General features: G+C 42.6%; 1 protein-coding gene across 4 annotated transcripts in view; it reads right to left on the bottom strand.

Moving 5' to 3' along the window:
* Positions 1–10,262: 10,262 nt before the first annotated feature.
* Positions 10,263–16,256, bottom strand: part of LOC143746681 (connector enhancer of kinase suppressor of ras 3-like) — a 117,223-nt gene continuing 111,229 nt past the window's right edge. For all 4 annotated transcript variants that reach the window (XM_077238662.1, XM_077238664.1, XM_077238663.1 and 1 more), the window contains one exon: positions 10,263–10,946. In XM_077238662.1, the coding sequence (XP_077094777.1) occupies positions 10,788–10,946 (159 nt within the window). In that variant the 3' untranslated portion in view covers positions 10,263–10,787. The remainder of the gene's footprint in view (positions 10,947–16,256) is intronic.

Below are 16,256 nucleotides of genomic sequence, written 5' to 3'. Positions count from 1 at the left end.
TTTTGCAGCGCGTATTTGGTCGTGCTGTGAGTATTTGGAGTACAGGTGTGCTGTGAAACTGATGATGTTTTCTTAATTTGCTGGTGTTTTTTTCTGTTTGCATGCGTTTTTTTCTTTTTGCATGCGTTTTTTTCTATTAGCATGCGTTTTTTTCTTTTTGCATGCGTTTTTTTCTTTTTGCATGCGGTTTTTTCTATTTGCATGCGTCGTCTTTAGGTTGCAGCACGTTGAGCTCTCTCGGCCACCGTAATTAACTCTCCTGGTGGCGATATTTTTTTTCACAGGATGGTAGGGGAAGACTCATGAATATTCATTAGGGAACTCATGCCTGATTGGTCTGATGACCTACCCCCTAACCCCGCCCCTAAACCTACCCGTCACTGGGGGTCTGATGACCTACCCCTAACCCCGCCCCTAAACCTACCAGTCACTGGTGTTAAGACCAATCAGGGATGAGTTCCCTAATGAATATTCATGAGTCTTCCCCTACCATCCTGTGAAAAAAAATATCGCCTCCTGGTGTAGGCTACATATAGATCCGTGGACAAATCCTTGTTTCCATATGTACACCAGGAGAGTTCATTTAACATTGGGGATTTTGCTGTGTGAACTCGTACTGTTATTAAGGGTATAACTGTAAAAAACCTGACTTTTTGAGTTTTTTTTGAGTCTTCCATTTTGTTTCAACAATGAGCGCAGTAAGTGGTGCTATTCTGCCATCATGCGTTTGGATTCAACCTTTATAAAGTAAATAACTAAAGTGAAAATGAAAGAAAACCTTCAATTCCATTTTAAAAATAAGAAAACCTTTGATTTTCTGTTATAGTGATGAGATGACATAAGTGCTTTGTACTATGTTAGAGTTTTTTTTTTTACAACAGTACACACTACAGGAATGTTAAATGATTTTTATTATTTTTTATTATTATGGTGTAAAATAATGAAGAACAATTTCCAAACAAAACTGCCAAGGGTGTACAAATAAAAATATAAAATATAAATAGGTCTAAATATAGACTTACCAAAATAAAATCTAACAAATAATAAAAGGCCTTGCTATTTCACAAAATCGTAAATGTATTAAATAAAGAAACATTTTTAACAGAATTTTTGTTTGTGATCTCCATAATAGTAACTATATAGTTTTCTTATTCTTTCAGTACCACTGAAAAAAAAGACTTTTATAAAGATTAATAGTGTGCCTCATTTTCATAATTAAAAAAAAATACACAAATATCTCATATTGGCTAGCAAAGAAACATTGCACAACAATTTGTCATTTATATATAAAGTTTATAAACTTAAAGTTTATACAACTTATACGATTTGGAAATCATAACCTCTTTGTTTATTGACAATGCCAGAAAATATGAGTTTGTGGTTGCAATTAACAAAATGAGCAGTTTACATCTGTGTCTTGGTTAAACTTGGAGAGAAAATGCTTAGCAGGTTAAAATTTGTGCAATATCTTAAATTAAATATCCTTGATCTTATTTGTAATGAGATATTTATTAGGTAACAATCAAACCTTTCTCCAATTAATAGTTCCAAAAAAAACGAGACCAATAGGAAATTACATATGGTTTGTTACCTTTCTTCATTTTGAAATAATTAACGTATAGCCTTATTATTGTTTTTGCTAGTCAAAACAATAATTTGTACCACAGAAAGGGTCAGCTGGATGTAATAAAGAAACATGTGTAGAGTATGAACATAAAGAAACCACACCAGGAGAGAGAGCACCAATTACAGAGGCAAATTCTTCAGGGGATTCTGGGAAATTAAAATGTAAAAGAATTTAATCTTAAGTCATTAAATACCCCTGCCCCACAACTGCCCCACCAAGAGGAAAAATATACTCTTATGCTTATTGCTTATACAAAATATTACAATTATTCCAGATATAATTATGGTTGTAAATTAACGTCCACACCGAAAATGCTTGCCTGTGAAAAGCTGACAGTTTAACTGGAAGTTTTTAGAGGTTTGTTAACGCATATGAACAAGAATGAAAGACCACAAAGCTGATCAATAAAAGCAATAGGGCCCTTGAAAACAATTTTAGACATCATATTCCACACAGAAGTAGTGTTTTTCCAAAAAAAAAAATTAAACAGTTAATTTTGAAGGTGTTATTTTAGAAAAATCGAAATAATCAAGGCCACAATTTTTATATGAATTAATTATTATAGATTTTCAAATATAATGTACATGGTTTCTCCACAAAAAAAATGCATTGTTTGATCGATTAGGAATGTTAATTGATCTGTAACTGATCATTCTAAACATGACGTCACAAAACACTAGTGCTTTCTTTAGTCTTCCTGTGAAGGTAAATTTCTATAGAAATACATAAGATGTTATTGACCTAAACAAATTACTTGTCTGGCCTTAAAATGTATAAAACAGAATTATTTATCGCTTCTGAGTAGCCATGTGAACCGGAACTATTTTGACAACGTTTTAACTGTACAGATGTAAAGGGAAGGAGGCCTTCACAGAGACTAGTTGACACTTCAGGACTGCGTTGTCGTCATGTCCAGGAGCAGGTCCTTCATCTGATCTGGATACACTAGGGTAAACCTCGGGGTAAACAGAGAGACTAATATTAGCGTAGACGCCATTCTTCTTATGATGTAAGGAGTACATCAGGATTTATGGGGAGCATCCTAATCTACTGCATGCAGTCTAACATTGAATTATAAAATTTAAAATGTGTTATGTGTATGCTAGGTCAAAGAGATGTGTTTTTAGTCTAGATTTTGTTTTGTTTTTAGCATTTTGATATTCTAGGTAGGGGTGTGAACCTACACTGGTCTCACGGTTCGGTTCGATTACGATTATCATGTCATCGATTCAGTTCAATTCGATATCACGATGCATTACGATGCACTGCATCCTCAATTTTCAATTTGTTCGGGAAGTCACAGTGACAGAAAGAGTGACTATTACAATGGTCTATTACTGTACCGATACCGAATCGTCCTCGTCTGCATCGCGATGCATTGTAGAAAAGATTAATTTTGACACCCCTAATTCTAGGTATTATCAACTGGCCAAAATTTTGAGATCGCAATAGACGTGAAGGACTATAATGCGCAAAGAGCTCGCTCAAGTAATGGGGAGCTTAACCATTTAGCGCTTTGTAAGTAATCAGCAATATTTAAAAATGTATACGATGTTTAATAGGGAGCCAATGCAGTGTTGACAGAACCAGGCTAATATGGTCATACTTCCTGGTTCTAATATGAACTCTAGTTGCTGCTTTTTGGACCAGCTGTAGTTTATTTATTAAGCGTGCAGGGCAACCACCCATAAGAGCATTACAATAATCTAGCCTTTATGTCATGAACGCATGAACTAATTGTTTCGAATTTGTCATTGAGAGCATATGACGTAATTTAGATAGATTTTTAAGATGGAAGGAATATGGTTTTACATATACTAGAACTGACTTTAAAGTGAAATATTGGTATCAACGAGCACACCCACGTTCCAAACTGACAACGAAGGTTTGACAGAGCAGCCATCAAGTGTTAGACCGCATTCTTTTGTCCCAAGTTTTTGTCCAATAATTAGAATCTATGTTTTTTATAGAGTTAAGTAGTAGGAAATTTCTAGTCATCCAGTTTTTACATCAGCTATGTGTTCCGTTTTTTTTTTAAATGGTAAGTTTCGTCAGGGCGTGAAGAAATATAGAGCTGAGTATCATCAACATAACAGTGAAAACTAATGCCATGCTTCCTAATGATATCTCCCAAGGGTAGCATGTGCAGAGTAAACAGCAAAGGTCCTTGTACTGAGCCTTGTGGTACTCCATACTGAACTTGTGATAGATAAGACGTCTTCATTTTTACTGCTACAAGCTGATAACGGTCAGATAAGTATGATTTAAACCATACAAATGCAATTCCACTAATGTCAACATAATTTTCGAGTCTATTTAAAATAATGTTGTGGTCAATAGTATCAAATGCAGCACTAAGATTGAGTAACACTAATAGAGAGATACAACCACGATCGGATGATAAGAGCAAATCATTTGTGACTCTAATGAGAGCTGTCTCAGTACTATAGTACGGTCTGAATCCTGACTGGAAATCAGATCGAAACCTCACAGATACCATTTCTTTCTAAAAAAGGAACATAGTTGTGAGGATACTGCCTTTTCTAGTATCTTTGACAAAATAAGGTAGATTCGAGATTGCACCTGAGACGCATCTCTCTGTAGGCAAGGGCGTGGTTAGCTGGTACCACACAACTTCCAATAGGAAAATTCAACTGCAGTAGCCACCCTTCAACCTGAAGTGGGCAGCACTCAGACATTTTTACAGCATATATTGTAGAATTAAAACACTTTAAACCCAAATGTCAAAACATGTACTCAAATCATTTATGAAGCTCCATTCTTACAGATCATTAACTAAAAAAAGTTGTTTTAGTGTTTAGTTACCCTTTAAGAAGAGGATCTATGACTCAGCACACACATCTCTGGGCCCCTGACACCCAGGCAGCCAGCAAACCCTCTCGCTCCTACAGGATCGCTACTGGTGGCCCAACATGGCCCAGGATATCTCCCGATATGTCAGAGGGTGCTCAGTCTGTGCCATCACCAACACACCAACACAAGGACGCTACCCGAGGGGAAATTGGTACCTCTGCCGATACCAAGACGTCCCTGGTCCCACCTTGGCATTGACTTCATGACAGACCTTCCTCCGTCCTTCCAACCATCCAACTAAGGCCTGTAAACTCATTCCTATCAAGGGCCTGCCCACCACATTCAAAGCCGTAAAACTCCCGTTCCAACAATTATCCCATCATTATGGTCTACCAGAAGACATCGTATTGGATAGAGGTCACCAGTTCATCTCCTGGGTGTGTAAGGCCATCTTCAAACTTCTCGGCGTCTCAGTGAATCTATCATCAGGTTACCATCCGCAAATCAACGGCTAGACTGAGCGCAAGATCCAGGAGATCGGGAGATACCTGCGGTCATACTGCCACCAGCACCAAGACAGCTGGAGCCTCTACCTCCCCTGGGCGGAGTAATTAATAATAATAATAATTATAAATATTATTTTAATTACAATAATTTGTTACATTTATTTGGCGCTTTTTCTGGGACCTCAAAGCGCTTTACATGGAAGGGGGAATCTCCTCAACCACCACCAATGTGCAGCATCCACCTGGATGATGCGACGGCAGCCATATTGCGCCAGAACGCCCACCACACACCAGCTTACTTTTACGATAGGAGACAGTGAAGAAGTCAATCAGTATATGGGGATGATTAGGAGGCCATGATGGACAGAGGCCAAGGGGCAAATTTGGACAGGATGCCGGGGTTACACCTCTACTCTTTATCGAAGGACATCCTGGGATTTTTTATGACCACCGAGAGTCAGGACCTCGGTTTTAACGTCTCATCCGAAGGACAGAATGTCCAGAATACCCTGCGCCAATCCACCACTGGGCTTGGGAACTCCGTTCCAATGTATCCTCAGCTACCAACCTCCTCTCTTCCCTGGTCCGGAGAACCCTTGGAGGTTCCAGCTGTCAATCACTGGTTCGAAGAGAGCGAGAGGGTATGGGACTCGTGCGCACGTGCATCTCCACCGGGCAGTGTGAAGACACCAACTCCAAGCGGATGTCCGTAGAGCTGAAGCCACCCAATACCAGCTGGGACAAAGGGTTTGATTCTCCTCCTGCGACATCTGCCTTCGCCTGCCCTGCCGTAAGCTGAGTCCCCGCTACATAGGTCCCTTCACTGTGCAGAGGCAGGTCAACGAGGTCACCTACAGGCTCAACCTTCCACCTCACTACCATATTTCACCTTCATTTCATGTCTCCCTCCTGAAACCCTTCTTCCCCTACCACGGACGAAGTACCTCTTCCTCCAGATGTCGCTGACGAGGACCTAGTGTACTGAGTCCATACCATCCTTGACTCACGGCGAAGAACGGCCGCTTGAGTACCTGATCGACAGGGAGGGATATGGTCCAGAAGAATGCTCATGGGTGTTTCGGGATGACATCCTGGACCTGTTGCTACTCACCCAGTTCCAGGCCGACCCCGTCGCAGAGTCTGTCAGCCGTAAGGAGCCAGCCATGGAGGAGTGGGTCAGCCACACTGTCACAGCCCCAATCATCACTCAATCACCAGGACCCGCCCACTCATTCATAATCACTAGAGTACTGACTCGTTGCACCTGCACTCCCTCATCAACCCACCCTTTATATGCCACGTTTTCTTTTTACTCCTTGTCTGGTCTCACTACATTATACACTGCTTTATGTCAGACTCCTTACCAATCTACTCACCTGAGATCGTCTCGTCCTGTATCCAGTCTCCTGTCCATCTTCCGTCCGTCATACTGATCCTGATCGCCTGTCTTCGTGTTTACTCGTCACCTGCACAGAGAATCCACTTCAGTTATCGCCAGCTAAGTCACCATCCTCTCACCATCATCTGTTTCCAGTTGTTCCACCACCACTCTGATAAACACTGAAATAACACTGTGTGCACCTAAACCTGTCTGTCTCCTGTGTTTCTGACTACAATATGTTTATTAGATCCAATCATTGTCATTATCAACTTTATTGTCAATTCTACTATATGTACAGGACATACAGAGGATTGAAATTCCGTTTTCCTCAAACCCGTGGTGTAAAACACCAAACAAGTATTAAAAATAAATAAAATACAATACACAACATAAAAACATCACAGAACATGAGAGATTAAATAGGTTAACATTGTAGTGCAAACGTAAAAAAAAAATAGCAGTAGTAGTAAAAGTGTCTAGTGCATTGTGTGATCAGATGTGTGTGTGTGTGTGTGTGTGTGTGTGTGTGTGTGTATTAGGGGGTGGGGAGTAACAGTTCCGTGTATCTAAGGACAGAGAGGGAAGAGAGTTCAACTTCCTGACAGCTTGGTGGATGAAGCTATTCTTCAGTCTAGTGGTTCAGGCCTGAAAGCTCCTGAACCTCCTCCCAGATGGCAAACCACACAGTAATGCAGCTGGTCAGGATGCTTTCAATCGTGCCACAATAGAATATACACATGATGGGTGCTGGGGCTCTGAATATACATGATGGGTGCCGGGGCTCTGGCTCTCTTTAGTTTGAAGAGAAAATAGTGGTATATGTTGGTGGTCCAGGAGAGGTCCGCTGTTATATACACATCCAGAAACTTGGTGGTGCTCACCCTCTCCACAGCAGCACTGTTGATGGTCAGAGGAGGGTTCTGGGTGTGTGCTCTCCGAAAGTCCACAACAATCTCCTTTGTTTTCTCTACGCTCAGAGAGAGATTGTTGTCACTGCACCATCTGGCCAGTTGGCACACCTAATTTCTGTAGTTTGTCTCATCATTGCTGTTGATAAGACCCACCACAGTTGTGTAGTCCACAAACTTTATGAAGTAATTGGTTCTGCACATTGGTGTGCAATCATGGGTTAGCAGGGCAAAGAGCAGGGGGCTAAGAACACATCCTTGGGGGAGCCCTGTGTTCAATGTGATGGTGCTGGATGTGTTGTAGCCGACCCAAACTGTCTGTGGTCTTCCGGTAAGAAAGTCCAGCAACCAGTTGCACAAAGAGGTGTTCAGGCCAAGCTGGTCGGGTTTCTGTATTAACTGCAGTGGGATAATGGCATTAAATGCCAAACTAAAATCTATGAAAAGCATTCTCACATAAGTCTGAAAGGAAACCTTTGAGCTCTTCTGCACAGTCCTTCAGCACATGGCCAGGTATATTGTGGACCGGCTGCTTTGCGGGTGTTGATCTTAGAGAGGGATCTCTTCACACTGGCTGGAGAAAGACACAGAACCTGGTCGTCAAGAGGATGTGGAGTTTTCTGTGCAGATGTGTTGTTATATGCTTCAAAGCGTGCAAATAAGTTGTTGAGTTTCATTCAGCAAAGAGATGTCACTGTCACAGGTCTGTGGGTGGGGGTTTGTTGTCTGTGATGGTCTGGATTCCCTGTCTCCTCATGTCTCTGCTGTCTCTAAAGTTATGGGTTATCCTCCTGGCGAACTGTTTTTGGCCTTACTGATACCCCAGGACAGGCTGGCCCAGGCTGTTCTCAGGCCTTCATCATCATTAGCTCTGAGGGCAACATTTTGTGTTGCCTCTCCTCTTCTGTCAACCATGGTTTCTGATTAGCTGGTATGGAGATAGTCCTTGTTACAGTTACATCATCCATGCATTTGGTGATGTAGGCACTTTGTATCCCTGTCAGTGTGATGGTTTTAAGTGGCCCTTCTGTGGGTTGTGTAAACCAAGTCTAAAACATTTCCGCCTATATAATATATTAAATTATACATATCCCCATATAATATTTTTATGTTGATATATTTTTTGGAAATACAGACCAAGTACTGTCTGATTACTGATTGAAATCTCCACCAAGGATGAGAAATCCATCTGGGCGTGCTGTCTGTTGCTCGCTGATGGCAAAAGACCCACTAAACTACGTTACCCACTGGACTACTGAAAGAGTTGTTACCTGAGCCTCTTCTCAATATTATTAACTCGTCTTTATCTCTAGGCCATGTCCCAAGACCATTAAAGCTGGCAGTTATTAAGCTTCTCATAAAGAAATCACAATTAAATCCAAATGAATTGGCAAATTACAGACCCATTTCAAATCTTCCATTTATGTTGGAAGAGTGTGTTAAAGATATAAAATACTGGATGACCTGTAATGTTTTTCTATTCAGATAAGACTGAGTTGTTACTTATTGGACCAAAAACCTGTACACAGAATATCAGAATACAATTTGCATTTAGAAGGATGTACTGTTACTTCATCCTCTACAGTTAAAGACCTGTGTGTTATATCATACAGCAACTAGTCTTTTGAAAATCATATTTCATATGTTACAAAAACAGCCTTCTTCCACCTCAGAAACATTGCTAAGCTACGGAACATGTTATCTGTTTCTGATGCAAAAAAGTTAGTTCATGCATTCGTCACCTCGAGACTAGATTACTGTAAATATGCAATACTAGCTGGTTGTCCTGCATCCTCAATAAACAAGCTACAATTAGTCCAAAATGCAGCTGCTAGAGTTCTTACCAGGTCGAGAAAATATGATCACATAAAACAAATTTTATCATCTCTACACTGGTTATCTATTAAGTTCTGCATCAATTTCAAAGTATTGCTACTGACCTATAAGGCCTAGTTAGCTCCTGTGTATTTAACAAAACTTCTATTGCCCTACACTCTTTAAGATCACAAAACTCAGGGCTTCTGGTAGTACCTAGGAGGATATCTTAGTCCACTAAACGAGGGAGAGCTTTTTCGCATTTGACTCATTAACTCTGGAATAGCCTTCCTGATAATGTTCGGGGCTCAGACTCACTCTTTCAGTCTAAATCTTGATTAAAGACTCTTTAGCCAAGCATTGATATCATGCATCTCATAACCTTGTACTCCAGTCATATCAGATTAAATTCACACTATTATCTTTGGTTAATGTTATGAAAAGCAGCTATGCTAGTAATTTTGCCCCATCCTGAGGTAACTAGAGAGTACATCAGCTACAGTTTGGATCCAGCCTCTCATGAAGAATTCAGATGTCACCTGTGAAAAGATGACTCCAACTCCTGCGAAGACTTCAGATGACACAAACTCTGAATCATCATGCACCAATGCTACATTTGTCTATATATCCTAACCATTTGCTAACAAACATGTTTTCATATATTACTTAAATGAGCGTATTCTTTCTGCCTTAAATTAATACATTGTTTAAATTAATACATTGTTAGCTAACTGCGTGATTTGTATATGTACATTTCTGAAATACATAACTTGGACACAGTCACCTCTGATAACAGATCACTCTAAATTGTAATGTAGACAAATTCACTTTCTGTAAAGCTGATTTGAAATTATATCGTGAAAAGCACTATACAAATAAATTTGAATTGAATTGATAACAGATTACTCTTAATTGTAATGTAGAAACATGCATGTATTTGAAAAGCTACTTTGAAACGATATGCATTGTGAAAAGCACTAAAAAAAAGAAATGTGAAAATGTATACACCCTGCTCTGAATAAGCTGTGAATTATCAAACAACCTTTCATTTACAGAAATAGACTTTTTAAATTACTCTTTAAAAAACACGAGATTTGGTTATTCAACAGTCATGACAATAACACAATAATGTGGATGTACTTTAAGATTATTTATGCTATGAACAGCACCCAGATATTTGTAATTCAGAAATATGCTGCTTACTAAAAAACTTTGGCATCCTATTTTTAATCAATAAATATATCTAAACAGATGTATTTACAATAATAAAAATGCAAAACAAAATATGACAAACTATACAGACTGCACGTGATCAGCACTTTAAATTACTACCAGGTTAACTCCTTGTTTGCACTGAATGCAGACTAAAAATATCAGCAATAAAAATCATTTTTTGACTGAACATGTTTGGTTTTCCATGACATCTAAAATTATTTAAAAGAATGTATCTTAACATCAGTGAGACATCACAGGTTTGGAAAAGGTTTAGAAACAACAAGGATTTTACAACAACTTTACATTTGTAACAGACTGATTTGACACCAGTAAAAAATAAATAGGAAATTGATGGCAAGTGAAAGAAATGGTAGTCTTGGATCAAATTTTCTCTAGAGGGTTTTAATTCTTACATCAAGACATGAAAATGTATTCAATTCTTGCAGTGTTTGTGTTCTGGTGTTTAGCCTACTCTTTCAGTGTGTATAGACGGTTATGTTGAGGGAGGCACAGCAGAGGCACTAGCTGAGGTTGTTCAGGGGTTCAGTCTTTAGGGGGTGGTTTAAAATAATGTCCTGCAGCAGAAGAGTGTTGGTCTCTTTCCACTCCTTGAATTTACTTGCAGTGAGAGCGGAGTCAGCCAGTACCTGCTCCAAAGTCAGTAGATCTGCTTCTTTAGCCTAAATCAAAGACAGTTTTTTTTGTTAAAAATAACTTATGATATAACACAGTTTATTGATAGCAAATCGGATGAACACAAAATTGGTGAAAATAAATTAATATTAATTTTATTTTACAACATTTTTACTAAAAAATACTAAAATATGGTTTATCCATCAAACTCTGCTGGTAGATTTTGGAATTGACATAGTTCTGCCAAGTGTCAGTAACCTAAAATTTCAAATGATATCTGATTAATTTTCTACCATCACTAAAAACTGTAGAAACTATCGCATAAGACAGCTCCGTAAACAGCAAAGATATGGTGTCAGTAACTGAACTTTTTTCACTCTAAAGGCCTGTTCACACCAAGCATACATTTTTAAATAAAACCTATTCAGATCAAGTTTGATTGGAAAAGAAATGAAAGAACCAGCAAGAATCTCTACTGGTCCTGAAGACGGAGCTGCTGTTGTCTTTGCATACCACCTTTTTTAGCACAAGCCTGAAAACAACGTTTACAAATAGTTGCAGTTCATTATCCCTTTTTACTACAGGCATACCTTTTTAGAGACCTCTAATAATATATGTGCATATGTAATAAATATGCATAAATATAATTGCTATATGTGCAAAAAATCACTCCATAAACATAAAGGCAGACAGAGGTTTATTCCTGCAACATTGCTCTCATATTTGTCCCATGCTCAGAAATATTTCTCAAATTGCATCATGGTGCATCAGAAATGCAAACACTGAATTATGAAAAATACATTTTGAAGGAAATCTGCATTAATTAGTCTAAAGAAAAACTTTCCCTACACATTACAGACTTAATTACAAACTCCAATACTTTCTTTTTATAACATTTTTGTAATAAGTATCTTATGTTGTATTTTGTATTATAATATGCATAACCTCATATTTTTTAACCTCAAAAATCTGGAATAATAAAAAAAAATTAAATCTATTTTTAAGTCAAAATAATAAAATATTATTACAATTTAAAATCCACTGTAGTGAATACTTGTATCCCTTAAAACTCATCTTTGATAATCAAAATTACACATTTAAATGTTTTTTTCCTGAGAAAATAATTTCTTCATGCCTTACAATAGCTTGAATGTAACTCTACACCCTCACTTCATTTAGTATACACGGAATATGAATATGAAAATGCAAATTAGTCCCCGCCTCCACTCTATCACACCAACTTGGACTACCTGATCCACTCGATCAACTGTAGTAAACGCCACACAATGGCAAGTGGAAATTTTGGTTTAATTCAGCCTTATATGTTTGAAGTCAGTAAAAGAAGAGGAAGCTAAGCACCATCAAATAAAAAACAAGATCACCCTCAGTTGAGACTATAACAATATCATATTGACGAAACAGATTTGGTAGATACTCCAGTGTATATTTGTGTTTCCACTCTGGAGAACGTCCTGGTTGCGTATGCAACCCACCGTTCCCTGAAGGAGGGAACGGAGGACGTAGTCGACGGTCGACTGAATGGGGATCACGCTAGGGAGCCTATCATCTTCGATTACTATTGAACGAGCCAATGTAATTTGGCGTGCGTGATTTGCATCACACACTCCGCCCCCGCGGCGCGGGTATAAATACGGAAGTGGATGCACGCACTAGTTGATTTTCGCTGAGGAGCCGAGAGTAACCCGGGGTCAGCGGTGGTCCAGCGGTAGTGGCAAGGGGACTACGTCCTCCGTTCCCTCCTTCAGGGAACGGTGGGTTGCATACGCAACCAGGACGTTCCCTTTCAGTCAATAACGTCAGACGTAGTCGACGGTCGACTGAATGGGGATAACCTTTGAAAACGCCACTAAAGCTGCCACCTTCCAGTGCCTAAACAAAAGCCTCCTGATGCTCCCGCAAATTTAAGGCGGGGAAGGACAGGGCTTAGGCCAGGGAAGTCACTGCTGTTCCTACAGGACCACTGGGAAAGCGTTCCCCGTACATTGGAAGGAAGGGACGCTGCGGAAGCCACATCCAACCCAGAGGGAGGTAACGTGGAGAATACACATATGAACTGGGCGGAAACCGGGCGGTCTAACATATGGAATGTCACTGGGGTGGCTCCAGCCTAAGACGGGGGAGACACACCGGACAGTGACGGCAGAGAGACTCTGCCGAGGGAAGACACGGGCTCGCCGCAGGGAGCCGTATCTTGGAAGAATACACATATGGGGTCGCCGTAGGGACCGCAACATATGGACCCAGCCTAACACAGGTTCCACACTGCTTACGAGTGGTAGGCCTAACACCAGACGTTCCGCACGTCCGACGTCGGAGGGGTGTGGAGGAACTCAACAGGGTTCAATTTTAAGGAAACTCAACTTGAGTAGAAAGGCGCACGCATCCAGTCCATAGGAGGGGAATGGCGCAGCAAGCCGACACTTGAACCGGGCTCACGGTGAAACTGGCTTCATGAGAAGGGAGCCCACGGGAAGCAGCGGTTCAACTAGGTGTCGTCCAGCCCCCAACTCTAGAATCGGTTTTAGCAAAGCATATCGTCAACGCCCAGGCGGAGCACTTTACACTCATCATAGAGGAGCTCAACACCTAAGTCGACATGTTGCATCTCGGATCTTTACCGAAATGAAGGCAAGCACTAAGTGCAACTTTGCATGGAAACAGCCTTCCCTCTCTGCTGAATTCCAACAGATATTTGTAGAGCTGGTCTGAGGTCTATGACTTGCATTCTGTACACGTCCAAGCGAACGGACAGAGAAGCCAGGGCTGGATCTGCCTCCTCCAGGGCAGCGCTTGCAGGCTCACCACCTGCTCCTATTACGGGAGAGGTAGGAACCTTGGGCACAATCCGAGCCGGGGTCTCAGCTTGTGAGAGTTAGCCGGCCCAGACTCCAGGCACAATACGTTGACCGAAAGCGAGCAAGTCCCTACCCTCTAGTAGAGACCACGCGAGCAGGAGAACTGATATAACAGATTTTTTAACTCACTGCCTGCAGTGGCTCAGGGGCGGTCTCTGCAGTGCAGTCGCACCAGGGACAAGGCCCAAGAGGATAAAGAGGGACACAAGGATTTACAAGACCCTGCTCCTCAGGAACCTGACGATCAGAACGTGCTTCTGCATACACCTGCGTTTAAACACCGAGGCAACATCATTTTGAGGGTGAAGGAAAACAGCCTACTGCAACCCATTTTGCAGGAAAAGAGAGCACTGAAGTGATTGAAAGCTTTCAGGATCTCCTCTTGAGAGAAGACGCACTCAACGACTAGGTTCCACTTCTAAAGGCGTAAGCATGCTACCCAATTCTAGGGGGTGCTCGCAGAAGTGATGGTATCTATCACATGTTCTTGTGATAGCCACCTGAACCTCCGCGTTCAGATATAAGACCGCCCGGGATCTCCGGGGGCAGAACGCGTGTGCCATCGTGCCCCGTCCCCGAAAGAGTTTTCAGGGGAAGTCAGGAAGGCTGTTGATGGGAACCAGGTCTAGTTGGGCCAATAAGGGGCAACTATGAAGACCTGTTCCTCTCCCAGGACCCAGGGGATGGAGTCTCCACTTGCCCTGGCTATAACTCTCGTGAGGCTCAATGGCGGCACGATTGAGTAAAGCGGGAAGAGTGGAACAAAGCGTCCTCAGAAGCTTCTGACTCCAAGGAGGAGGTGACGGGTGAGTTGTGACAGCAGCGGTCGCAATGTCTAACAACTCGAGGCACGAATGCCCGTGTAGTCGGGGGTCGCCCAGGCCCCCGTTAAAACACGCCCATGTACATGGCCCCTCTGTTGAAGAGGGTTTGGCAGCAGACCGGGATGAACTATAGTCACACAGGGTGAGCTGCTCTGCCACGGTCACCTAGGGACTCGATCATGAAGCTAGCGCTGAAGCGGTCACATATGGAGGAAGCCAATGGCTGCAACTACCATATACCCCAGGAGCCTCTGAAAGTTCTTCCAGTGGGACCCTTTCTCACTTCAAACACCAGCTGAACACATTCTCATTGGAGAAACGTGTTAGACCGAGTCCATCTCCAAAACTGAAAAAGAGATACTAAGCCCGTGGGCGAGATTACTCTCTTCCAGTTGACCTGAAGACCCAACGGGCTCTGGAGCACTCGAAGGGAAGGACACTGTACTGATACTCCACCCTTACACGCAACCCACAGGATGGCCTGCGGTGCGGAAGGTAGAGATCTGTCCTTAAGCACATGTCTTTCAGGTCGGAGCTGCAGACCAATCTTGGGCCAAGATGGTCCCGACCCACCACCTAGTAGCACGAAGAACGAGTTTACAACTGGCCTTCGTACCGGCTGGAGGGCGGCTATATCAAATCCTTCGCCAGCAGGATAAGATAAGCACGTACAAGTCAGGAGCACTGCTCAACACTCGGTGTGATGAATATCACTGAATTTTCAGGAGCACGTCTGCTCAACACCTAATGTGATGACTATCACTGACCTGAGCGGGTTAGCTGAGCCTGAGGTGGGGCAGCAAAGTAGAGAGAGTGGTGTTAGTGTGCTGTGCAACACTTACCTGTCTCCACAAGCGGCAGGGGGCGCGTGAGAAGGCTGATGACCGGGTCCTCGAACGCACCAAGCTGCCTGCTGGCGTCCAAGGGAAGCTGAGGGATGTAGGGCTAATACAGGGTCACACCCGCCAGACTAGTCCACTTGGGACTCAGGAATAGAAAATCTGCTCTTTTTCTGAAAATGTGGGTACCGCTGACCCCGTTTTTATAGGGGCCAGCGGCGGAACAGACACACACATAACAAAAAACTCCAGCCGGCCCTCCAACCAGCCAGAGGGAGTGGATCGGCGACCACTCCACGAGCAACTCTTCCATCCCTGAGAGCCCGACCAGGTTCAGCGTTTTCTTTTGCGCTGATGCTTACCACCTGGCTTGGCAGCGCCTGGAGCAGGCTGGGCGCCCCCTCCGCGGCCGGCTCCACGCCGGAACCTGGGTGAAGGCTGCTGCGATGGTCCGGCGGGAGCTGAGGCGGCTGCGAGCGGACGCCCTCGGCGACGAGCAGGCGGAGGATCTGACCTCGGTGGGCGGGTGTAGGCAGCAGCGTCCCTCCGAGGCAGGATGTGCCGGATGGCCTCCGTCTGCTTCTGAGCTGTAGAGAACTGTTGGGCAAAGTTCTCCACAGCGTCGCCGAATAACCCAACCTGGGAAATGGGAGAGTCCAGGAACCGAACCTTGTCCGCTTCTCTCATATCGGCCAGGTTGAGCCAGAGATGGCGCTCCTGGACCACCAGTGTGGACATCGCCGAACCGACCGCGCGAGCTGCAACCTTCGCCGCCCGGAGGGCGAGGTCAGTTGCAGTGCGGAGCTCACCCATGAGCT

Source organism: Siphateles boraxobius, unplaced genomic scaffold (assembly GCF_051911475.1).
Source record: "Siphateles boraxobius isolate OS27281-9 unplaced genomic scaffold, OSU_SipBor_1 22, whole genome shotgun sequence".
Taxonomy (NCBI): Eukaryota; Metazoa; Chordata; class Actinopteri; order Cypriniformes; family Leuciscidae; genus Siphateles; species Siphateles boraxobius.
The sequence above is the reverse complement of the archived record's forward strand: the minus strand, read 5'-3'. Positions and strand labels throughout refer to the sequence as shown.